The sequence below is a fragment of the Talpa europaea genome, assembly GCF_964194135.1.
Source record: "Talpa europaea genome assembly, chromosome: 3".
Classification (NCBI taxonomy): Eukaryota; Metazoa; Chordata; class Mammalia; order Eulipotyphla; family Talpidae; genus Talpa; species Talpa europaea.
This window is the reverse complement of record NC_140069.1, coordinates 11,034,862-11,060,656: the sequence shown is the minus strand read 5'-3', so window position 1 is coordinate 11,060,656 and position 25,795 is coordinate 11,034,862. Positions and strand designations below refer to the sequence as shown.

The following is a 25,795-nucleotide window of genomic DNA, read 5'->3' as shown; positions in this document are numbered from 1 at the left end:
CCAAAGCCAAAGACACTGGGAACTCCAACTCCCATCACCACCAAAGGGAAGGTAGCTGGGACCTGAGGGTGGGTTCAGCAGCCAGGTTGATATAAAGGCAGACACGTGGGCTTTGGGGGTCCCCCATTTTGGCTCTCCACCAGCTAGCAGCATCTGGCCAGCTCTGAGAGTGACTTTGGGTTTCCAGGTCGGCAGATCTGGCAGGACGCATTAAAGACTTTATTTCCCTATTTTCTCCCTGAGTTGTACATTTTCCTTATTTCCTTTTCCCTTGTAAATAAACCTTTTACTAACCTTTTGTGTGTGCCTGTAGTGGAGTATTCATAAGTCCTTTTAAGCGCGCGGGTGAGGACCCACAGCCAGGCAACCCGTTCAGTATCAGGGCTGCTCTATAACAGATCCACCTGCTCTGCTCCCCACTCTGTCTCTGGTGAATCGTGAATCCTCTCACCCCTCCCCACACCTCCGGCCCAGTGCTCGTATGCATAAATAAACAAATCTTTTTTGAAAAATGGAGTCAACCATAAGTGCGCACTCCGAGACTGGGACGATAATGTATGAATGAACCATTCTGTGACCTAGTGAGACTCAGTGGAGACTTGATGGAAGACGTGACAACCGCCACGCTCCAGGTGGACGGGATTTGCATATATAATCCCGGGTGAAGCAACAGGGTTAGTGAAGGCTCTGAGCTCAGGCTCAGACGCCCCGGAAAGTTTCATCACTGAAAAACCAGGGCACCGCTCCCCGGGCCTCTGAAACCTGGTCGCTTCCTCTCCACGCTCGTCCCGGACACAGTTCAGGGCCCTTCCCCCGCGCCCTGCCCGGCGCCTCCCCGCGAGAACGGCCGCCGCGCCCCAGCTTCCCGCCCCGCCCTCCGGGGTCGTCGACCCTCCCGCTTCCCGCTCGGGCCCGGCCCCCGCGTCCACGCCTCAGCTCCGGGGGCGCCGGGCGCCGCGGCCCGGGGATCCCCGCGGGGCGGGCCCCGGACGCCGCCTCCCGCTCCGGGCGCGGCGGCCCCGGCCCGGGCCCCGCAGCGCTCCCTGCACCCCGCACCCGCCAGTCCCCCCGCAGCGCCCCTGCACCCCGCACCCGCCAGTCCCCCCGCAGCGCCCCTGCACCCCGCACCCGCCAGTCCCCCCGCAGCGCCCCCTGCACCCCGCACCCGCCAGTCCCCCCGCAGCGCCCCTGCACCCCGCACCCGCCAGTCCCCCCGCAGCGCCCCTGCACCCCGCACCCGCCAGTCCCCCCGCAGCGCCCCCTGCACCCCGCACCCGCCAGTCCCCCCGCAGCGCCCCTGCACCCCGCACCCGCCAGTCCCCCCGCAGCGCTCCCCGCACCCGCCAGTCCCCCCGCAGCGCCCCTGCACCCCGCACCCGCCAGTCCCCCCGCAGCGCCCCCTGCACCCGCCAGTCCCTCCCGCAGCGCCCCCTGCACCCGCCAGTCCCCCCGCAGCGCCCCTGCACCCCGCACCCGCCAGTCCCCCCGCAGCGCCCCTGCACCCAGCACCCGCCAGTCCCTCCCGCAGCGCCCCCTGCACCCGCCAGTCCCCCCGCAGCGCCCCCTGCACCCCGCACCCGCCAGTCCCCCCGCAGCGCCCCCCGCACCCGCCAGTCCCGGCGCCCGAGGCGTGGAACCCCCGGGGATGCACGCCTGGCGGCCTCGCGGCTCGAGGGGGCGGGGCCGGCGGGGTTCCCCGAAACCTGCGCCCCCTCCCCGGGGCAGGGGCGGGAGCGCAGGCCCAGGGCGGCGGCGCGGACCCCGCGAGCGGCGCCTCCCCGCGCCCGCGCCCCACACCACGCAACATCGCCCTAGCGCCTCTCGGGGCGTCGCCGCGCGGGCCGCGCCGCCCGCGATTGGCCCAGCGCGCCATAGCGCCATCTCGGCCTACCGCGCGGCGCGCGCCCTCATTGGCCGGCGGCGGCGGTGGGCGGGGCCCGGGCCGGCGCGCGGGGCGGGGCGGGGCGGGGCGGGACCCGCCCTCGGAGCCCCGCCCCCGGTCCCCGCCCGGCCGAGCCCGGGGCCGCCGCGGCGCGCGAGGCCGGCGACGTGCGGAGAGCGCGGCCGTTGCTCTGGTTACTGCGGCAGCGCCGCGCCCGAGGCCGCCGCCGCCGCGAGGGATGCAGGTGAGGGGGCCGAGGGGGGCCGCGGCCGCCGCCCGCTGGGCGCCGCGCCCGCCGGGACGCGAAGGCGCGGGCGAGCCGGGCGGCGCAGGGCGCGGGCTCGGGCGCGACCCGCTCTCCCCGCCCCGGCCGCGGGCTCGAACCCGGGCCGCCCCGCCGGAGGAGGCCCCGGAGGCCGGGCGGGGCGTGGGCCCGGGCGCCGCCGCCCCGCCCGGGCATCGCTGGCGGGAGGCGCGGGCGCCGCGGCGGGCGGCGATACCCAGACCCGTCTCCCCCGAAGGGCGCCTGCGCCAGGTGAGCGGAGCCGCGGCCCCGCGACCAGCCGACGGCGGCGCCTGCAGGAAGCGTCGCCCGCGACGGCCCCAGGACACCCCGGCCCGGCCCGGCCGCGGGGCATGGACGGAGCGCCGGGGAGCCGCGCGAGGACCCCGGAGCCGCGGCGGGAGGCGACTGCGTGACGCGCCCTCGGCCCCGCGCGACTCGCCCCCTTCCGAGCCGTCGCCTCCTCCCCCGCGGGCTCGTGCCGCGGCCGGCGGGAGCTTCACCCCCCGACGGCCGCCCCTGGCCCTCGGCCGGCCCCTCTCCGCGACCCGTCTCGGGGAGACCCCCTGGCCACCCCCAGGCCCGCGGGGCTCGAGGGCTCGCCGCCGGACCCGGTGCCGCCGGAGCCGACCGAGCCATGTGGACCTTCCTGGGCATCGCCACCTTCACCTATTTTTATAAGAAATGCGGGGACCTGGTCACCCTGGCCAACAAGGAGCTGCTGCTGTGCGCGCTGCTGTTCCTGTCGCTGGGCCTCGTGCTGTCCTACCGCTGCCGCAGCCGCCGCCAGGCGCCCCCCCGCCGCCCGCCCCGCCGCGCCCGCCCCGCCGTGTCCGAGGTGCTGTCGGCGCTGCCTTTCATCGGCTTCTTGTGGGCCCGGTCCCCGCCGGGGTCGGAGAAAAAGGAGCAGCTCGGATCTAGGAGGGTAGGTTGAGTTCAGAGTGGGACGAATGAATGTCTTGTTTTAAACGTTCGGATTGGGGGGGTCTCACAGATTGTACTTTCTCCTTCCCGGGGCCAGGGGGTCGCGATGTCGATCCCCCGGTAGGGATTCCCATTCGGTTTACTGTTCCTACAACTCCCGACTTTCTGGGCTGCATCCTTCATGCGCTGAGGAATGATGGGAAACGTTTGCTTCATTTAATTCTGACTCTGTGATTTAATTCTGACTCTGAATGGGATCTTGAAAGGTGAAATGAAATGTTAGAATTTCGTTTGGAAGGACAGTCGCTTTCTGTGATGAGGAAAATTATTTCAATCCTGGGGTAAGGACTGCTTGTGCCTGGAAAGGAAAAGGGAAAAACCGCAGGTAAGTCCGGCTTTGAGAGGTTGGCAGAGTAAGTTCAACGCTGAAGCTGGGCAGCTTGCCCTGTTCTCTCCCACATCAATGGAGCCTTGAGTAAACGAGTGCAGTGGTGTCTTAAGTGAATTATGGCCACAGTTCAGTCATGTTTCTGCATCCGAGGCTGACTTTCCAGTGTGTGTGGAGATACTGTCCCTGCAAAGACCCTAGTGCAGGGCTGGGGTGGGTAGGGGTGGGGCCAGGCTTGTTAAGACCAGGACATTTAGAGCCTGTTTGCCTTTGGTGTTTGGGGCCTTCTCCCCCCAGGAACACTAGAGGATTTTAAGCGTGTAGCAATATTTGATTTTTACTTTTTTAAGAAGTATTCCCATTGCTCTGTGGAGCATTCGTTGCAGCGCTACAAGATTGGAAGAGGCATATCAGCTGGGAGACTGATAGCGACAGGGCAGGTGGGGGCGATAATGATTTGGAGTTAGGGGAATGGCCTGCGAAGCCATGTACTCCCAGTGGTTTGAGGTCTATACTCCTTTACTGTATCTGCAGTATAATTAGCAATATTTACACCGGAGAGGTCCAGTGTGCAATTTTTACCACTTCTGGTTTAGCAGGGAAATTTTGTGAAGGAAAACGAATAAAAAATGGCCAATGGGTGTCCCTGGTGGCACAGGGTTAAAGACTATCTCCAACCACTGCTGCAGGAGAGTTTGATCCCCTGCTGGCACATGGTGCAGCAGACCTTTCCTGCTGCTGCTCCCCTCAGCGGTGTATTTCAGTGGGTCTGCCTGTTCGTCTCCCCACTCTCTCTGGGGAATCCTCTCACCCCCCGCACCTCTAGCCTATACTCTAGTTCTTGTATGCATTAATATATAAATCTTTTTTTTTGAAAAAAAAAGGCCAAGATGACAAAACAGGCTCTCAGAACAATCATTTAAGTAGAATCAATTGTTCTGACCATGAAGAAATACTGATTGGGAAGAGTAGATTCTACTGTCTTCTTGAAAGACAAAATGGAAATTTTCTCTAAGAGATAAAAAAATGGAATGTGCAAGCTCCCAGTTTGTTATGGTGGTAAAGGAAGACTAGATGAGTGTTAGAATCATAAAGTTAGTTCTAAAGGATTTTAGGCTTTGTCTCCCTGTAAAACCTGAGATCTTTCAAAACGGCATTTGGTTTTAATCATTAAGCCAGGGAGCTCAAGGAAGGTGGTTCCTTGCAATTCTGTATTTGAAATGTATTCACATTTGTGACTCCATGTGCCAAGAAAAAAAGTATTTAGTACAACATTGAATTATTCTTTAGAAAAACTCCAAAGGCACTGTCATTCTTAGTGGGCATAAATCTCTCAAATGAGGACCTTTTCGTCTTCTGATGATGAGGTGTAAAGTATTTACTGCCTTGCCTAACTAGTGGTAGGTTTAATGTTTGTCCTTATTCCTAAATTGGAGGGCCAGCTATTAGACCAGCTTTTCTTCATGAGTATCAGGATGGGGAAAAATGAAGGAGTAAATTAAATATGTTTTTATAGGTTAATAACTAAAATTGCGAACAGGTTACATCACAAGGTACAGAATGAGTGATTTTGTTATTTCTCAGTTTTGTTGAGTTCAGTAACCCCCAATTAATAGGTCAGTGACTGGGATTTGACAGTCTTGGTGACATAATCATGATTTTAGATGAAGGTAGAATTTTCGCCTGAAAATCCAAAAGGAGGAAATGGAAGTGAATTCCGGGGAATACTCAAAGGTTCTTGGAGAACCTAGAACATGAAGTCAAATCAGAAGTTGTATGTGTCCATGAGATACATGAGATACAGATCACATACAACTTCTGATTTGACTTCATGTTCTAGGTTCTCATGGATGCACGTATTTGAAGACTTGAGTCACTAATGATAGGATTTTCCCTGTAATCAATCTTTGAGGCACCTTATAGACATTTTTTTCTTTAAATTTTTTATTGTGGTAACTTACTTTACATTGTAAGGATAATATTTTGGACGTTATAAATATTTTTTACATGTGGGCTGTTATAGATTTCTAAATATGCTAAATATATTTACATGTAATATTTTCTACATGTATTTAGAAAATGGAATATACATTTAATTGTATTGGGATATCATTCATTTTAAGTAATATTTTGGTATCTTTAGTTTTTTTTAATATATGATCCAGATTTTAAAATGCAACAGTTCATTTGGTTTCATAATGTTTAGGATGTAGCTTTGTCCAAGATGCAAAATTGTCCAATGTGTTCGTGGTGTGATTTGAGGTGAACAAATGCGGATACATAATTCCTCTTTTGTAAACAGTGCAGAAAAGGACCTGGCACTTCTGAACCAGCCTCAATAGGATCCACTGCCTCTACAGCTACTACTTCTCAGCATGATCCAGAAGTGATCATCGTGGGATCTGGGGTACTTGGGTCTGCTTTGGCAGCGGTGCTTTCCAGAGATGGCAGGAAGGTGACAGTAATTGAGAGAGACTTAAAGGAGCCTGACAGGATACTTGGAGAATTTCTGCAGCCCGGTGGTTATCATGGCCTTAAAGAGCTTGGTCTTGAAGGTAGGTCCGCACTGATTTTTAGGAATTGTGTGGTGTAATAAGAAAGCACTTGTTATTTAGACTGTTCTGTGACAGTTAGAAAGATACTCCTTGTTATTTTCATTTATGAGAGTTTCCATATTTGATTACCAACAATTTGGCATACCAATGAGCGCAAAGGACAAAGTAAGCACTTAGTGATATGAGGAGATATAAAGTAGACTTGGTGAGATAGGAAGAAGTAGTAAAAAAAATTGTAAGAGTCAAAATTAAGGACGGACTGGAAAACTAGAATGAATGAAAGGTGAAGGGAACTCTCCTATGTAGAGTACATGTTAACGTGCCTGCAATGAAAACTTTTATTCGAGCATCATTCATCCGTTAAACCAATGCTTTTTCAACACTGTTCATTTTGAAATGTTTATTCACTGTGTACTTTGTGTGAGGTGCTCTCCTACCAGTGAACAGGACAGATGAACTGTTTACTCTTGAGGATCAGAGTGTAACATATTCCCTGGCCGTGACACAATTGAGAAAGAGCTTGCTTGGCACGTGCGGTAGGTGGTATGGCATACTAATTATGAGCATTCGTTCTGGAACTAGATTTGAGTTACCAGCTCAGGCATTTAAAAAGCTGTATGACCTTGGCAAAGTTACTTAACCTCATGTGTATCCGTTTCCTTTTCTGTCAAATGGGCGTGCTAAGAGTCTTCTACCTCATAGGCTATTGTGAAGGTTAAATGATCTCATATACACAAAGCATTCAAACGGTGCGTGGTATGTAGTAAGCACTAAGTGTATGTTTGCTATTTTTATCCAAGGGACTGAACCTGTATAGCTAGCTATAAGGTATGGGTGGGGGGGAAAGAAGGGTGGCTGGAGATTAAGGTTGGGCGGTCGTGTGGGACTGTAGACTCTGGACCAGGAGTGTGACATGGTCTTGTGAAACTGTGAAGGGACTTGAATGCTTTTGACACCCTCTCAGAATACCAGACACATTTTACATCCTGACTTAGCACATACACACGTACATAAACCTGACTGAAATTTGGTTTGTTTTATTTTTTAAATATTTGAAATAATTAGCAAGTCGAAATTCATTTCCCCCTTTACCACTGAGTCACACTCTGCAACTTGTTGAATGCTATTTGAAAGGAATATGTGATTACAGCGCGGGGAATGTGTAGACTCTGGTAAGACTGCAGCAGTGGGAAGCAGGAGCTGATGTAGGCACTCAATGCTGAGTCCCAGTGACAAGATCCTGGTGGCTTGGATGAGCCTGGAAGCAGAGGGTATAGAGACAAGTGGAGAGATTCAGGATAACATTCAGAGAAAGAAAGTGGCATAACTGAAAGGACTGGAGTGAGATGTGAGGAAGAGGGAGGCGTGGGAGACGATTCTGAGGTTTTGCTTGGAATAACTGTAGAGTGATGCCACTGGCTGGTAAGGAGACCTGGAGAGGGGCAGGCCGTAGAGGGAACTTGGGGGACATGCCGAGATGACCAAGTGGAGATATTAAGCTGCGCATATGAATCTAGAGGGCAGAGGAATGGTTTGGGTGGACCGGGCTGTGTTTCAGAGATATCAGCATTTTTGGAGCACTCAAAAAGCACAGCAGTGATTGAGACCATTTGCAGAGAATGTGTAGGGAAAAACGGAAACAGAATAAACCGAGTTCTGGGAAGCTGCTACTTAAGGGTCGGGTAAAAGAATGGAGTCCTGCAGAAACCTGAGAGGAGCAGGAAGAATGGCAGAAGGGCGTGGTGTCACTTAATCCAAGAAAGGAGGATGTTTCTCGTCAGAGGGTGCGGGCGTGTATCAAGGAAAGGGAAGGGCAGGTGTGTCATACTTTGCTTTCTGAAGGGTCAAGTCCATGAGGGTAGAGCAATGGCCATTGGATTTGGCAACTGGGAGGTTGCTGGTGAGGTTGACAAGATGTTGCAGTAGAGTCGTGGAGGCAAAGCTGAAGTGAGTAGGAGATTTAAATATTTTGACATCTGCATTGCAGTAGCGCAAGGCACAGGTGCAGGTACTGGGACATGTATGGTGATGGAGATGACAGAGTAGAGAGGTAGAGGTAGAAGCTGACGGTCAAGAGGAGGAGGTGACCAAAGGCATTGATAGGCGTTGGCACGCTGCAGGAACTGGTCTTGAAGCTGCTACCTACGGTCATAGTCGTGAACAAAACACAGACATTCCAACCCTCACTGAGCACACTTTCTGGTGGGTAGTGTGGAGGGTGGCGATTAAAAATAATAAAATGTAGAGCATGTTACGGTTTCAGGGGCTTTCGAGAAAAATCAGAAAAGGGCGAGGAGAGTTGAGGGCCTGTGTGATTGCAAATAGCGCTGTTGGGGCAGGGAAGTCTTCAGAGAAGATGACACGGGAGCTCAGAACTGAGGGAGGCGCAGAAGGAGCCCAAGGGGCTGGCTGGAGAAAAAAGGGTTCCAGGCCTAAATAGTAGCAAGTGGAAAAAAGCCCTGGGGGAGGAGAACCTGGCTTCTGCAGCGAGAGGAGGGAGGGTGTGAGGACAGGGGAGAAGATCGTTGAATAAAAGCTCCAATCTCGTGGTGATGGAAACACTTGGATGATTCCTTTTTTGGGTTTTGGACTTAGAATAGAGACAGACTCCGTGTGGGTTTGTAATTGGGGAATTGACCGCCCTGTGGCTTAAGGTTAGTATCTAGAACTCTTCACATGCACGTGTCATGATTTAAATGCTCTGCCTTTTCATACTGAGGCTCAGTATCTCGGGAAACCTCCTCCCCACTTTACTTTCTTTAGGCCTATTTTGGCTTTCTGTGCCTTTTTGCTTTGCTGTACATTATTTAGAATTACTTTGTCAGTTCCATAAAGAAAAAAAAAAACTGCCCATGAAGATTATGATTCAGATGACCCTGACCCTGGCGCCGAATGGAGGGTTGACTCCGGCAGCTGTCCCCAGGCCCTTCGCTGGTCGAGTCGTGGGCTCAGCCTTGTGTGTGTTCTGTGATGGTTATTCCTGACGTGGTTGATGCTTTAACTGTATAGATAAAGGTTGATTAGTAGATATTGAAGACTCAGTTTGAGGTTCAGGCGTCACACCACATATTGTCACCAACGCGTGTTTGGTCTTTTTTATAGTTTTATAACCGTTCCATCATCGGGCTGGTTCTGCCCCAGCTGCAGGCCGGGGAGCTGCGGCAGGTGCGGGTTGCCCTGTGGCCCCGCGATCCATCCCGCTCCCGGACCTCCGCCTGCTGAGCCGGGTGCGCCTGGGCGCGGCGTTTCCCTCAGCGCAGATGTGGGGCTCCCTCGGGGGTGAGGGGCGCCTCCCCAGGTGCCCTCCGCTGCGCCCCAGAGGATGGTGCTGGGGCCCTTCGCGGTCACCGCCCAGTGTGGGCAGCCCAGGCCTCCCTGCCGATGCCCGCGCCCGCCCGGGGTGTCCTCTCCTGCCCCGCAGCCCCCGCGGCCTCGCGCTTCTCCGGCCGCTTCTCCGGCTGTGTGGCCCTGACGGAGGCCCGGGGCGCGCCTTGTGTCCTGGCCTTGCACGTGCTTTGCGTTGACGGCAGGCGCAGGCTTTGGTTTGGGTATTTTGTTGTTTTGTTTTTGAACTTGCCTTTTTCTAGTCATCGTTTCTGTGGTTTTTAATGCGGAGGAAGCCCCCGCGTTGGGGTCGGGGCTGGGGGCGCGGGGACCCCACGGGGGCTGGGGGCTGGGGTGGTGCCTGCAGAGCTCTCGAGGGTGGGGAAGGCCGGTGCCCAGGGTTGTCAGATTTGATTTCGTCAGTGAAAGAGAGAGACAGACGCTTCAAGCAATAGTAGCCGGACTTGTGCAAGATGCTTCACCCAAGGGAGAGTGCTACTCTGGTCCTGGACTTTTGTCTGTTCTGAGCCGGTGAGCTCTGGCGTGCAGAGTCACAGGTTAGGAAGGACAAGTTGTCTGAGTAGATGGACAAAGCATTACAGAAATACTAGTGGGCGTCAGACATTTAGATCAGTGAAGATTGATAATTTCATGATATCCCAATTGGCAGCTTTGAGGATATCTGTGTAGTTTTCTCTGGCTGAATTTTAACTGTAATATTTTAGAAACCATACCGAAGACTGAATTTATTTTGAGGTCTGACAGTTATTCAGCTTGTTCCTGACTGGACTTTAAAATAAGAATAGAAACATTAAAATCAAACTTATTTTGATCTTAGCATAGATGTGTGATAAAATTACTATCAAGTTTTTCTTTTATCACAAAGTTGTTTTATATTTCATCTACTATATTTTAATGTGTTTAGTGACTATACATGCTAAAGTCCACTTTTTCACTCAATATAAACATATTTGCTTTTCTAACTCAGATTAATTAGTATTTTCAGTAATTTTTCATTAGAGATAAAACTACCGTGAACTTATTTTTGTATATAACTTTAAATCATACATAATTAAAAATTTTATCTTTAGAGTGAATATCTTAAATGAATTTCTAAGACTAAGATTGATACATCAAGAGACTAACTTCTTTGTGATTTGTGTAACTATTTTTATGGTTATTTTCTAAATGTTACAAATTTTTACTATGATCAATGATACATAAATTTATCAGTTTTATCATCCTGTCACCCACAACTTTGATAGGTTATTGTTTCTATAATAATAGTGTATATCTTATTGTTGTAATTTTGTTTCACTGATTTTTTTTGAATCAAGTTTTGATCATTTTTCCTGGTATGTTCACTATTTCCATATAGCTTAATATGAGTCATCCATACACTTTTCACCCACTATTATTAAACTCTTAACATTTTCCCCATGATTTTAATACATAAATCATGTCAATATTAATGTTTGATAATATTACAAATTTGCTAAGACTGTTATTTTCCAGAAGCATTAAGATTTCTGGAATAGTTTTGTTAATGTCCCGTTCTCCAAATGGTATCATAGCTTTTAGGAGGCATCACTTTTGATGCTTCCACGTCCCCTTGTGCCTACTATAACTCTGGGCATATTACAAATTGATGTTTTTCTACTGGATTGTTTGCAGATACTGTGGAAGGTATCGATGCCCATGTTATAAATGGCTACATAATTCATGACCTGGATAGCAAATCAGAGGTTCAGATTCCTTTTCCTCTGTCAGAAAACAATCAAGTGCAGAGTGGAAGAGCTTTCCATCATGGAAGATTCATCATGAGTCTCCGGAAAGCAGCGATGGCAGAACCCAAGTAAGACTCCAGCTTCAGAGATGTATTGTCGAAGAAACACATTTAACATTGACCTTTGTGCAGATACTGTTTTATAAATGTTCATAATGTTTGGGTATTGTCTAGAACATAGATACTATATAGCAATAAGCCATAAGTGAGAAGAATGTTAGCACTTCAGAAGAAGATCATAGAGAATTTTCCTTTGAATGACAGAGAACTATTATGAATTTTCCTTTAGTCAAAGGATTGGAACTGAGAGGATGTAGTTGTTGTGAGTGTTGATGTTTGTGGTTATGATGTTTGTTGTAAGTCAGGGCGCAGGGCTTCCTGGGAAAATCCCTGTTCCGATTTTACTAAGGGCTTACCTGACAGGATCTGCTTCTTTTCATTTTTGCATACGCGCGTCTAGCCTTTATGTACTATAACTGAGGAAGTTTGTCATGTCAGTGACAAAAGCTTAAGTGAAGAAATAAGTGGATTTACCCTAGAAAATGAAAGCGTTTGATCTCTATGGAAATGGAATGTATGTTTATTGTAGAAAAGTGGAAAAGTACTCAAAAATATAACAAAGATTGTAAAAATTATCCTTCTGACCAAAACAGCTACTGTGTGAGGTTTAGTGGATAAACTCCAATTCTGTTTTCTCACCTGTGTGTGAATGTGTCATTCCTTCCATTTGGTCTCATGTGCTACTATAGAATTTATTTATCTTTTAGCACAAAGTTTATTGAGGGCACGGTGCTTCAGCTGTTAGAGGAAGATGATGCCATCTCGGGAGTTCAGTACAAGGATAAAGAAACTGGAGACCTCAAGGTGAGATCTATCAATTAGGTCTTTCTAAGCGATTTTTCTCCTTTGTCTCCTATTCCTTTAAAAAAAAAAAAAAAGTAAGCTGACCAGTTTACTACTCATCAAATGGATTGAGTTCTCGCTAAATCCTCTGCAATAGGATGGATTTCAGATTGCAGCACATTGTTCTTTAGAGTACCTTGAATGCCATGTTAGAAAAAACACAGAAACAAATACCACTCACTATATTAGCAGAAATAAAATCTGACACGAGAAATAGACACCAGCAAAGAAGCAGATAAACTGAAAGTAGAATAAAGGAAGGATTCAACATAAAATAAATGATTATGATACAATAAAAAATGGCTTAAATCAGAAAGGCAACGGTAAGAGAATCGCTGGGAACACAGAATAAAATAGCTTCCGGTATGTGCTTGCCTTGGTCTCATAAGAGAAAGAATCAAAGGGTAGACTCTTGATTCTTTTTGGCTGCTCTACAGGGTGACCCCACCTGCAGATTGTAATCTAGGGGGGCACAAATGCAAAGTAATACAAATACATATGTCCATGTGTACAAAAATTCTAAGTCCTAGCCACTGATTGAAAGCACTACATGATGGTGGAAAGTCCTAGGATAAAAGAATCTGGCTAATCATTGGAATGTACAATGAGATTAGTCTTCTTTGGTCTATTGTTGCTTTGTAGTTGTTTCCCCTGTTCATCAGCGTGTAACCTATCCCATATGATTTGGATAATAGAGCTCTGAGGGAAGGTTCAAGTTTAGGGACTTGAACAAAGTGCCTCTAAAAGTGGGTCATGTGCTAACTTAAAACCCACACCTAACAGCTGCTTCAATGGTATTATCTTCACACATTTCTGTAGTTTCATCTGATACTATGTTTAAATTTGTTCATGCACATTTTAAAAGAATGTTCCTTTTCTTGTGTATTTTTAACCACTTGGTTGTGTCTATTTTTTGTTGTAGGAACTCCACGCTCCACTGACTATTGTTGCAGATGGACTTTTTTCCAAGTTTAGGAAAAACCTGATCTCCAGTAAAGTTTCGATTTCATCTCATTTTGTTGGCTTGCTTATGAAGGTACTATAGAAATAATTGGAAAAAAAAAGGGGCATCTTGAAATTTAAAAGTTATTAGAATATTTTTTTTTTTCCTAGGATACACCACAGTTTAAAGCAAATCACGCCGAACTTGTTTTAACGGATTGGGGGCCAGTTCTCATCTACCAGATCTCATCTAATGAAACTCGAGTGCTTGTTGACATTCAAGGAGAATTGCCAAGGAACTTAAGAGAATACATGGCTGAGAAAATTTACCCACAATTACCCGGTAAGAAGTAGGATTTCACGCCATTGTAATCTAGAGTTAAGAACGCAAATCTCACAAAGCATCCAGTCAGTCAGATGCTCTGGAGCTGAACAGTTTAAACTAGCACTTTAAAAACAATCTCCAAATTAGAAAAATTAATTTCAATATATTTTTTCATATTAATAATTAAAATATATTTTTCAGGATAACTGTGACTAGTGGCATATGTGGTGTTTCTCAAATGTTGCGGTATTCCAGATGTCTAGATACTGTCTCTGAATCCTTGAAATATCACTTGATTCCTTGTGCTTGTTTTTGTAGAAATGAGTTACCACTTATTGAACTTCTATATAAAAGGTGCTTCGCAAACATAATCTCATTTGATTTATAAAGCCATCCTGTGAGGTAGACATTATCATTATCCTCATTTTACAAATGAGAGAACTAAGATTCAGAAAGGTTCCTTAGCTTCTCCAAGGATAAACTGTAAGCCGCAGAGTCAAGACTGAAACCAGGTCTGTCTGAGTCCTACATCCCTCAGAACGTGAGAACTGTCAGGGACTTTAAAGATTGTTTTAGTTTTGGGTTGAATATAGAAAGATTTCATAAAGTTTCAGACATTTTGGTAAATCACTCATAGAAGTTATTTTCTGGGTTTTTTTTTTTTTTTTTTTTGAAAATGGGAAATGATAAAAAAGAAATATAAAAAAGTAAGACTATTGATAAAATTGAATGGAAACCCTGCTTCCTAATTATATGATTATTGTGATAGGAGTCTGTCCTTCGTATGAGTCCTTTTTGTTTAAAATGGTGATAATTTTCAAGTTCTTTAAAATAAGCTAAAGCACTCTTTAATAGCTAATAGAATATTAACAGGAATGAAGGTATACTTAGACCAATTTAGATTTTCAATTACATTTTCAACATCCTAATACTTTGTTACTGAGCTCAGCAGTTTTTGAAGTTTTGAGATGGAAAAATGAGTTTACAGATATTTAGGAAAAGGATAGTCAAGGATATGTTTTTATCTTTTACTATCAATTGTTTTCTTTGCAATCCAGAAGCTAAGTGAAGCAGACTGCCCTGAGGTCATGGGCAGTTATATTAATTTTAGGGTATTAGGCTTCTCCTCCTTGTGGGAATGGAAGCGTTTCAGCACAGGGATTCTGCTCCTGTAGTTCCAGATCACCTGAGGAACTATATGAAAAGGAGATTTATTTCTTATACAAGTAGAAGCACAAAACTTTAAAATTGGCAAGTATCTCAGTTTCATTTTATAGTTTTATTTTATTGCCAGAATATGGTGGTGGCAATAAATTGCACGTTAAATATTAGATATGATACTTGTTAGTTAATATTTGGAACAGATGTGGGTAATTTTTCTCCCTGTTTCATCTCATCTGAATTTGCTTAGCTCTTTTCTCTAATTTTTTGTTAATTCAGCTTTATGTACATCTGTCACATTATTCTTTTACAAATTCTGTTGGATTCCTTAGTCATCCCTTAGCATGAGTAACTAGGGGCTAGATCAACAATTTTATTAATACATGAATGAGTTCTTGATTTATCACGAAGGATATATGTGACAGTTATAGCAGGGTTATACTCAGTATTTGTTTATACTTGATAAGAAAATCATAATTTGAAATTTAGTGGGGTGGATTTTCTTGCAGATCACCTGAAAGAAACCTTCCTAGAAGCCCTTCAGAATTCTCGTTTGAGACCTATGCCAGCAAGCTTCCTTCCTTCCTCACCAATAAACAAACGAGGTATTACTTTATTGGATTGAGTTTATAAAGGATATGCCAAATACTCCAATTCAGTTTTCCACATGACACATGATTAAATTTTTACTCCTGAGATTAATAAGTGGGACAGAGTATTGGTTAGGGTGGGTTCACTGCTACATAATACTATACTAATATAAAAATTTCGTCTTATGGTGTTTTTAGTATTGAGTGTATGTAAGTGATTGTACTAGTTGTCAGCAATGCAGCAGTTAAATATAGTCCTCAAGGTAGAGAAGGCAGCTTTCTGGGGGGGGTGCGGGGTAGGGGGGATATAGACAGTTTCAAAACACGGTTGATGCTGTGATAATAGTCCATCACTCATGGTACCACAGACTCAGTGTCGAAGAGATGGTGTGCATGACTAGAGAGAGGGGAGCTTGTGAACTGGGAAGGGAGAGAGGGAAGACACTGCAGGAGAGAAAGCTGGAGGATGAGTGGGAATTCCCGGGGTGCCTGTGAGATGGGGGTGGCTGAGTGGTTGGGACGTTGGCTAAGGCTGGGGGGCCGAGCACAGTGGCCCTTTCAGGGAACTCGGCTCGATTCCTGCGGCTGGAGCATAGGGTGGGTGTCAGAGTGGTAACAAAGCTCAGATATTTATTGAAGTAGTTTTAATTTTATCGACAAAGCAAAGTCCTCTGCTTCTATAGCCAAGGCATAGCTGTGTGTGGATAGGCTACCTTTTGATCGTCCATTCACCAGCGGATAGACATTTGGGCTCTTTCCACTTTTGGTTTTTATGAACGGTGCTGCTGTGAACATGTGTGCAAGTTTTCGTGTGAACATACGTTTTTCACTTTTCTGGAGTAAGTACCTCTGAGTGAAATGGCTGGGTGGTTTTAGGGTCATTCTGTTTAACTCTGAGGAACTGCTGAACTGCTTTCCAAAGTATCTGCCCCTGGTTCTATAGCCCCATTAGTAACTTCATCACACCTTTGACATTTGTTAGTATTTTTTTTGCTCCTAGCCGTCCTGGTGGGTGTGCAGTGGTACCTCATGTAGAAATGTCTGCCCTGACTTGGTCCATTTTTTAATGGGCCAAATTGACAGACTTTTTATTGTTGAGTTCATATATCTTTATATTTGCTTAGATGTAAGTACCCTTCTCAGATAGAGGTTTTGCAAAAATTTTCCTTTCTGTGCATTGTCTTTTCACTGGCTGGATGGTGTCCAATTGAGGTTTTTAATTTCTGCAAAGTCCAGTTTATTTTTTTTTACTCTTTTTTGATGTCATATCTAAGAAGCCTTTATCCAATACAAGATCGTGAAGGTTTACTCCTGTATTTTCTTCCAGGAATTTGATGCTTTTTGTTATTACATTTAAGTATTGAGCCATCTTGTGTTAAATTGTAAGCATGGTATGTAACTTGCATGTGGATATCCAGTTGCCCCAACTCCATTTGTTGAAAAAAGGTTCTTCTTTCCCCTGAAGTGTCTTGGCAGCCTCTCAAAATTCAATAATCAGTGCACATGCAAGAGCTGACTTCTTTCAGTAATATCTTGTAGTTTCCAAAGTGTGAATTTACATTTCTTCTGTTCAGTTATTCATTGAACCCGAAAATGTAGAAAAGTTGGTTTTGCATAGTTAATTTGTATATTGAAAACTTGCAAAACTCAGTAGTTTTAATAGGTCATTGAAAACTTTTTTAAGCAGGGTAGTGGCATGGTTAGATTCCCAGAGATACTACTCATGTATTGTGGAGGATGGTTCGGAGGACAGTCCAGACAAAAGTTTAAAATAAAGCTATTCGATTATTCCAGGTGAGTGACGGTGAAAGGCCCAAACTCGGACTGTGGCAATAGAAAAGAAAGGTAGATGATCAATTTGAGTACTATCTAGCATGAAACTCAGTGATTTATTGGATATAGTAGTAAGGCACTGTGGGGCCTCTCAATGGATTCCAGGATTCAGGCTTAGATGATTTTGCTAGATGTTTGCTGTATTGGAAATACCGGGGAAAGGGTGTAAGTTCAGGAAGTGTAGGAGTTCATGTTTGGACATTCTGCGTATGAAGTGCTGGTTGGCATGTGGGACACTGCTGGCAGCTTGCGTGTGGCGCTCCGATGAGCGCTTTGGATAGGGGCTGCCATGCTCTGGCTCCTGCACTTAACGCAGATTGTATTTTGTACTGGTAAAAACGTGCATGAAAAACTACCAGTGGTGTAAATTGTACTGTGTTGCACAGCAGAATAAAGCCAATGTCAAATTGATATAAACAGCATACTGTGGGAACATACCCTAGTTGGTGGCATAAAAGCTGGTTATAGTTTGTGTTCTTTTTAGTGAAGGTCGTAGAATGCTACATAAAATTTTTGAATTAATATTTAGAAGCTGCCTTTTTAAAATTAATACATACTATAATTAGTTATAAATGGCAGTATATTGTGACCGTTACAGAAAAAAAAAAAATTATCCTTCTGCTACTGTAACACTGTTATCAAGGGTTTCCTTTCACCGACAGAAGTAAATAAATGCTTTGTTTCAATATCACTGCAAGTCACAGGTCAATAACCAGAAAGCTGCAGACCCAGAATCTGAGGGTCGGGCAGCTCAGATGGGAGGTGGCCCCGGGTGACACTGCAGAGCTTTCTGTTCTTGCAGTTTTGATGTAAGGGGCTGATCTTCAGATAAGATTCATCAAGGCTGATCTCTTAAGTTAACGTGTTGGTTTTGGAGTATCTGCCTGTCGCCTTTCAATTTGAACTCCAGCACGCTGGGTAGAGTAATCCTCCTAAAGCTGCTTTCTCTCCCTTAGAACCGTGTTGACTTTCCCTTCAGAATCCCGCAGCGGATCCTGCTGTGAAAATGGCAAAGACTGCCTGATTTTTTTTTTTCCCCTTTCCCTTGCAGAAGACTCGCTTTTTATGCCTGGATGCCTATAGATTGTTTTCCTTTTTCTATGACAGAGGCCTTGTAAATATTTTGGCATTCTTTGACCTAAATGTAGAATTACATGTGCGTTTCATCCTGTGCTTGTTCACTATAGCCCCAGTACCTAGCGTATATTAGGTACCCAGTAAATATGAACTCTACCAACTCTTGGATGTTTAACTCAACAAATTTTAGTCATGATTGTTCATGTGGTTTCATATTCTTTATCAGCTGTTTATTTTTGTATATCGGTGTTGTTTTTTTTTTGGTCTGAAGGGCTATTCCGAGATGATGTCATAATTTAAGTTCGAAGTTCTTCTCTTTATAGGTGTCCTCCTCCTGGGAGATGCATACAATATGAGGCACCCTCTTACTGGAGGAGGAATGACTGTTGTTTTTAAAGATATAAAACTATGGAGAACATTGCTAATGGGTATTCCTGACCTTTATGATGATGCAGCTGTTTTGCAGGTAAGTTATTTATTATTCTTTGACAAAAATGGCTGAAAATAGCTTTCTGGGACTAAAGAGGAATGGGACATTTTGGGGGATGTCCGCAGCTATCCGTGGACATGACTCTGAAATAGTCTTGCTCAGGTTTACAGAATCTGACTTGTGCAACCTGTGAATCTTACAGAATTTCTTAATTTCACTAACACTGATTACCTGGGCCACTTTGTTCATAGTGATGTAAATGTAGCTCTGGAGATACTGTGTGTATCTGTGTGTGTGTGTAAATGATAAACATAAACCATAATTATATGTAGTTAATTCCAAACCATATAATAAGTGATTTTTTTTTTTCTTTTTTAGGCCAAAAAATCATTCTATTGGGCAAGAAAAACATCTCATTCCTTTGTTGTGAATGTCCTTGCTCAGGCTCTTTATGAATTATTTTCTGCCAGAGATGGTGAGATATTTGTTTATTTATTTATTTATTAAATTTATTTATGCGTACAAGAGCTGAGGTATAGACCAGGGTGCAGGGGGTGAGAGGTCAGCAGAGACAGAGTGGGGAACAGAACAGGTGGATTGAATGAAATACACTGCTGAGGGGGGGCTGCGGGTGAGCCAGGAGAAGTCTGCTGCATCATGTGGGCTGCTCCTTGGCCGGCCGGGAATCGAACTCGTGCTGCAGAGGCTGTGGATTGCTTCATAGCACAGTGCTTAACCCCTTGGGCCACCAGGGAGACCCGAGATATTTATTTTTTAATGAACAGTACTGAATTATTGATTTTTAGCACAGGAAGGAAACTTAATTACAAACATCAGTCATTAGGCCAAATGGAAATGTTTCCTGATTTGCCAACTCCCAAGTTCATAGTTTTGTTTTCTTAACGCCATCCTTTAGCAAGACTTTTAGCTTCTAGTCATTATAGATCCATCACTTTGTGTGTTGTTGTCTTCCCTTAGAAAAACCTAATAGCAGTAGCTCAAAATGTGTCGTTATTTTAAATTTCTCTTTCCAGTCAGAACATGCATATCTCCAAATACTTAAGATTGTGATGGAGGATTTTTCTGATCTTGAATTTAAAAGGCAATATAGTTACTGATCTTTCTCTTTTTGAATTCTTACTTCAGTTTCTTATCAGTATTTTATAAAGTGAATATGAGCATCTTATCAATTAAGATTTTATTTATCTATTTTTAAAGAGATTAATTTATGGGGCCTCCCTGGTGGCACAAGGGGTTGAGTGCAGTGCTGTGAAGCTGTCTGCAGCTGCTGCAGTGTGAGTTCGATCCCTGGCCAGGGAGCTACCCACATGGTGCAGCAGACCTCTCCTGCCTCGCCCGCTGTTCCCCTCAGCAGTGTATTTCAGTACATCTGCCTGTTCGGTTCCCCACTCTGTCTCTAGTGAATCCTCTCATTTCCCACACCTCTGGCCTGTACCCCAGCTCTTGTATGAATAAATAACTAAATCTTTAAAAAAAAATAAAAAGATTTATTTATGTATCCAAGAGCTGGGGTGTAGGGCAGAGGTGCGGCAGGGTCAGGGGGTGGTGTGAGAGGATTCACCAGACAGAGTGGGGAGCAGAACAGGCGGATTGACTGAAATACACTGCTGAGGTGAACAGCAGGTGAGACAGGAGAGGTCTGCTGCACCATGTGGGTCAGCTCTGTGGCCTGGATCGAACTCATGCTGCAGTGGCTCCAGATAGCTTGATAGTGCTGAGACTTAACCCTTTGTGCCACCAGGAAGGCCCATCAATTAAGATTTTATCTCTGGTAAAGTGCACAGATAGCAGAATGCATCCATCTTCTCCTCAACTGAAATATTTCCGCACTTTTGTTTTTGTTTTCATATTTTGTAAAGCGGTGACAGTAAATCACTATATTAAGGAAAACATGACTTAGTTTTTGAAATGGAAGAAAAGTCAACTGAGCAATGTAAAAATAAGTTCATGGTAGAGGAATGAAACTTTAGGTTTTCACTAATAAATATAAGGCAATTTTCCTCACTTCAGACATTTGCTATTTTTCCACCCGGCCAGATGATCTATGCTTTGGTGATGGGGTCACAAAGGGTGATACATCACCCCTGCTTCTGTAGCTTCAGTGGCCCTCATTCTTGTTAGAAGAAATAACAGCTCATTGTTCTTTGCCAATCAAAGCTCTCAATAATTGGTATGAAGTAAAAGTGACTGGTTGGGCATATAACAAGCAAAGAACTAAGTTTTGGGTTTTTCTAAGCATTTAGGCTTCTTACATTATGATTTTGAATTTGCTAACAAAATAGCATAAGAAAAGCTATGAAAGATTAGAGGTGGAAATAGCTTTATTGGAATAAGTTTACCTACTGCATCCTTTTTTTTATCTTTTGTAAAGAGTATTCTAGGCATACCTAAGAACTTTGCTTTAAAGCTATTAAAACAAGGGTGGTGGGAATTGTATGGGGACTATAACCAAAATGAAAATGCAAACATTGTGCAAAAATGAAAAATGATGTAAAAAATATAAAAAATTAAAAATTAAATTAAAAAGTTATTCACCAGTTTTGCTATGTTTGGAGGGTTTAATGAGTTACTCTGAGAGGTATAAAAAACTATACAGTTATAGGCAGTATTATTTGCTATTTTACAGCTCTTTTTACTTGATAATTTGACTGCTGGGAAATATGGGTTGGGCATCTTAGAGACTGGAATTTTGATTTCCAGAATTATAATTTTATAACAAGAGTTGACAGAATGTTTTGCATTGTTTATTGAATTTACAACATAATCAAGGAAATAGCTTTTAAATAACTTCCAAGACCTACATTTTTGGTATAGTAACTATTTACTAATTGAAAAAATTTTATTCACACTTACATTATTATCCATAATGTTGGTTACGGAATTTAAGAGAAATTTGGGTTTTTGAAAGTCAGGGCCAGGTTTTTAGTAAAAATTGTATGGTCTCGTCCTTGTTACAGCTTTATTTTCCCCTGCTGTGTCATTAATGCTGACATGAATGTGTGAATATTTTCACTGAGAGTAATTTTTAAATTTTGTTTCAGATTCCCTGCATCAACTAAGAAAAGCGTGTTTTTACTATTTCAAACTCGGCGGAAACTGTGTTGCTGGTCCTGTGGGGCTGCTTTCTGTGTAAGTTGGTCTGATAATACAGAGGAAATAGATATTCTAGATTGTCTTAGGACTATTTAGGTTATGAATTACATCTGACATTTTATTACCCATATGTGACGGCAGGAGGACACGGAGCAGGATCTCTATGATCCGAGCAGACGGTGAAGGTGGCTTTTCAGTGTAGAGGCAGGAATGGACACAGGGCAGGTTTTCTAGGATCCCATGCAGACCGGGTAAAGGAGGAGTCAGAGTCCTCAGTGGCTTTTGCAGGTCTTTTATCGGGATTTACCCGGTACACAGCAGGCTGGGGGGGGGGGGGGGGAGGCTGGCAGTCCTCCCAGCCCCCAGCAAGTCTTCACTCTATCTGGGCTCTCTGGTGATGATCTCTGCTTCTGCTTCTTTGCTTCTCTCTCTTCTATTCGTTCTTGACTTCTGCTGGCATCCCCGTGACGCTGCCCTTAAAAAGCACGCCTATGCCCACACCCTACTGCAGGTGCCCGCCATCAGGCATGCATTCAGACCACAGGGTACCGTCATCTATCCTGATGGCGGGAGGGCAGAAAAGCCTGACATTTTTCCTTACCCTACACCATAAGTATTCCCATCAGAAGATTGCCCAGAGAAATGAAGAGAGACAGCATTATTTAGTCCTGTGTTTTACTTCTGGGAAACGGCATTGATTAGAAGTTGGTGGTGAATGAGGCTGAGAGCCTTGACTGAAATGGAAACTTGCTTTTTTCCTGTGGATATATCCACACGTTCTAACCTCCGAAGAGTCATAGATAATAAAATTTATTTAAAATTTGATTAAAATGCAGACGCCTAAAAAACTAGTACTATTTTTGATGGTGCAGATGTGTAGACTTACTATTGAAAAAGCTGGAAAGTGAAATATTTGATGTCTTTTTTCATTCATTTATACTCTGAGTATCAATCCTATTACCTTTTGAAAACCCTAGACTGCCCTGTGGCCATCCGGGTCAACCGGCATCTCAAGGTCACTGAAAGAGCTAAAAACATACACTGTATGTAAATTAGGCTAAGAGGAGTTACTATCTTCTCTGATAGGGGTATTCTAAATAGTTCCTTATAAAATAATTTTTTTGTCTGTCTCTGCCATCAGACTCACAGTAAAATCCTCCAAAATGTAATGTGCATGCTTAGCTTTTATAGATGATACATAATTGAAACCTTTTTGTGAGCAGAAATTTCTGCCTCTGACTTACATATGCTTTTGTTTTTTTCCCCTGTTACAGACTGTCTCCTAACCCGCTGGTTTTAATTGGACATTTCTTTGGTGTTGCATTCTACGCCACATATTTTTGCTTTAAATCTGAACCTTGGATTACAAAACCTCGAGCCATTATCAGTAGTGGTGCTGTGTTCTACAGAGCGTGTTCTGTAATATTTCCTCTGATTTACTCAGAAATTAAGCACTTGAATCATTAATCTTAACGGGGAACCATTTCTGAATATTTGGAACTCACAGGGTCCTAGGAGACTTTTGGAAGAGGATGTGTATAGCGTAGTAATATACCACTTCCAAAGTGGAAACTCTGGGACCAAGATTGGGATTGTTTTTGAAATTTTTTGTATATAAACATGTAAATATATACTTTGATTTACAATTTTAAAATGAAGGGTAAAATCAGTAGATATTTAAAAGAAATGATTGTTTCCATAAATTCGTGCTAACACTGAGGAAGTGCAGGTTTGTTTTTTTTTTTTTTTTTTGAATTCATTATTTGGGGTGAGTCGTGGTATATGCAAATAAAATGAAGAACACACTTGTCTTTTTGTTTCTTATGGTCTTCTTTACAAAGCTTTGCCATAATGGAAAAGAAAACCCAAGCGGGATAGAAAAATGGAGAGAGAAGTTCTTCTGTCAAATGACCGACTTTGGGGAAGATGCCTTAACATTCCTGGGCCTTATTTTCCTCATTTATCCAGTGAGGCAATTTGACATGTTTCTTTTTGGAGTTCTTTGAAAATACTATATTCACACAAGAAAGCAACCAACGGTTTTGTAAGTTCCACTTATACTAATAAGCCAGGCTAGTGTTAGCCCAGGAATCAGTGAGTGAACAGGTAAGCACTTGTACTATCTGACACAGTATTGTAACATCAGTTAGAATTTACTGAGTGTATAGTATATTTGAAGAGACAGGGACATTTAGAAGGGGATCAGGAAACTTTAGTAAATCCCCAAATATCACAATTGTAACTACTTCAGATTCTAAGGCTTACAGCTAAAATGACTTAAAAAGCTTTTACAGTGAAGATTTCTTCCTCAGCTTCTATCAGTTGAGAAACACTTGCACTAACCAGAACACTAGTGGAATCAGCTGTGGCGTCACTTTGCCTTATTTTAACTGACAGGGTGGATGGACTCCTTTGAATTGAGGCTCAAGATTTTCCCCTGTAATTTACCCCCTGCTTCTATTTTCTGGCTAAAAACTCAGCTTTTTAGATCTGGCCTTTTTAATAGCAGCTGGCTTTCTGTGGGGCCATTTTCACTGAGCGCTAAGTCGTCTACCTCAGGCAGTTACTGTTACCTTGCTACAAATGGAAACTAAGCTATTACTGAGCTGTGAATGTGGGATGACCATGGACGCACTAGCTAATTTCCCATGTACCAGCCTCACCAGAGGGTGAGATTTCCCTTTCCTTACATGCCTGGCAACAATCTACTTTTAAAATTCTACCTGGGCCTCATCCAGATGGGCCTCCTTCCCTCTCCTGACCAGGTGCTTTTAAAATCCCTTCAGTATTAGGATTTGAGATCTCTGACAAAAGAAATAATGTCATAAAATCAGAAAATTAAGGAAATTGAGGTCATTTAGGCCTGACTTCACCGAAGATGCCAACAGGTTGTTAGGACAAAGTGTAGTGGCAGAACCGGGATTTACACTGCCTCGGAACCTGCTTTCCTTGCCACTTGATGGCACGTTTCACATTCTAGTTTGTAATGACTCTGCATGTCCTCTCCCCTCCAGAGGAGGTCGTGGCTATCACCTGGGGCCTTGATTGTGTTACATGGATGGGGCTAAAACATCTTGTTCTTATCCAAGAGACAAATAGAATGGCAGCTCTCTTTTTGGGGTAATTTTCATGCAGAAGTGATTTAGGATTTGGAGGTGGGGGAGGGAAAAGCTAATGGCCAAGCCATTTGCGGGGGTGGGGCGGGGAGGTCTTACAGGGCTAACATTGTGCTTGTGCACCACCACCCATTGCTGAGAAAGCAGCAGCTATAATTAGGGAGTTTGGCGAAGGGATCCTGGGAAACCCCCAAAATATCTGGGCTCAGAAGTGGTTGCTCAACCTCAGGCACCACAGAACTGGTTCACGTTCCATGGATTCCATGTCCCTACATGTGCTGAGTGCCATTACCATGTACCTGCCAGCCTGTCGGGGTGTGTCCATCGGGCCTGCCAGCTTCCTCTCTTCCTAACAAGGTGTTTTGCAAGGTGAAAGGATGAATAATTTGTGAATCACAAGCAGAAGCACAACTCTGGGTACTGGCAATACTATTTTACTGAAAATCTGGAGTTGCACAAATAGTTCTTTAGAACAAAAAAGTGGGTTTATACATAAAAATTACATTCAGCATTTATAAGAGGGAGTACAAAAATGGTTCTGCTTCTACATGATATAAATTGCATATAATACCATGATTTAAACAATGTTAACTAGTGCGGGGAGGTACATCTTACTCAGGATGTCTGATGTTTCCCACAATAAAGGGGAAAATGCAGTTCTATGAGCAGTTGGGATTCTTTTCATCTCAATTCATTTTGGTAAGAGTGGGAAGATTTAAGGATCATCCTTTCATCGAAGAAGCAGAAGTCAAAAAACATTACAGGACTGTTCTGAACTCATCAAAAATGAAATTAGGCACATGTGCTTCAGCAACCTAAAATAAATCAAACAGGGCAAATTATTGACAAAGTTACAATACAGAGCAAATCCAAAATTATCCGGGTAAGGACACGAGGCTAGCCTTTGGAGCAAAGCAAATCACCACAAAGCGCAGGACTGAAGGGGTGGGCTGCTCCTTGAACAGCCACCTTTGCTTTCTGCTTCTGGTGCCCTCAGATTGGGGTTGCTAACACCTGGGGGTGCTCTCCTGGCCCCTTGACTCTGGAGCTCCCAGGCTTCCAACTGAGGAAGGACATGATGTCAGGCAAGGCTAGAGGGGAAGGCCTTGGAAGGCAGGCACGTATTCCTTAACCATTCCTGGGGGGAACCCTGGGAAGGGTG

The 25,795-nt window shown here is 44.6% G+C and overlaps 2 protein-coding genes across 2 annotated transcripts in view; one reads left to right on the top strand and one right to left on the bottom strand.

Moving 5' to 3' along the window:
* Nucleotides 1-2,802: 2,802 nt before the first annotated feature.
* SQLE (squalene epoxidase) lies at nucleotides 2,803-22,984 on the top strand (the record flags this gene model as incomplete). Its single annotated transcript, XM_084229531.1, has 11 exons — nucleotides 2,803-3,090; nucleotides 5,780-6,032; nucleotides 11,031-11,211; nucleotides 11,910-12,006; nucleotides 12,968-13,081; nucleotides 13,159-13,330; nucleotides 14,983-15,078; nucleotides 18,297-18,439; nucleotides 18,782-18,878; nucleotides 21,466-21,553; nucleotides 22,792-22,984. The coding sequence occupies 11 exons, from the start codon at nucleotides 2,803-2,805 to the stop codon at nucleotides 22,982-22,984; spliced, it is 1,722 nt and encodes a 573-aa protein (XP_084085657.1).
* A 2,407-nt stretch (nucleotides 22,985-25,391) lies between these two features.
* The window catches only part of WASHC5 (WASH complex subunit 5), a gene marked incomplete at both ends in the record, with an annotated part of 43,952 nt that continues 43,548 nt past the window's right edge, over nucleotides 25,392-25,795 (bottom strand). The window contains one exon of the mRNA XM_084229783.1: nucleotides 25,392-25,448. Coding sequence (XP_084085909.1) covers nucleotides 25,392-25,448 — 57 coding nt within the window. The remainder of the gene's footprint in view (nucleotides 25,449-25,795) is intronic.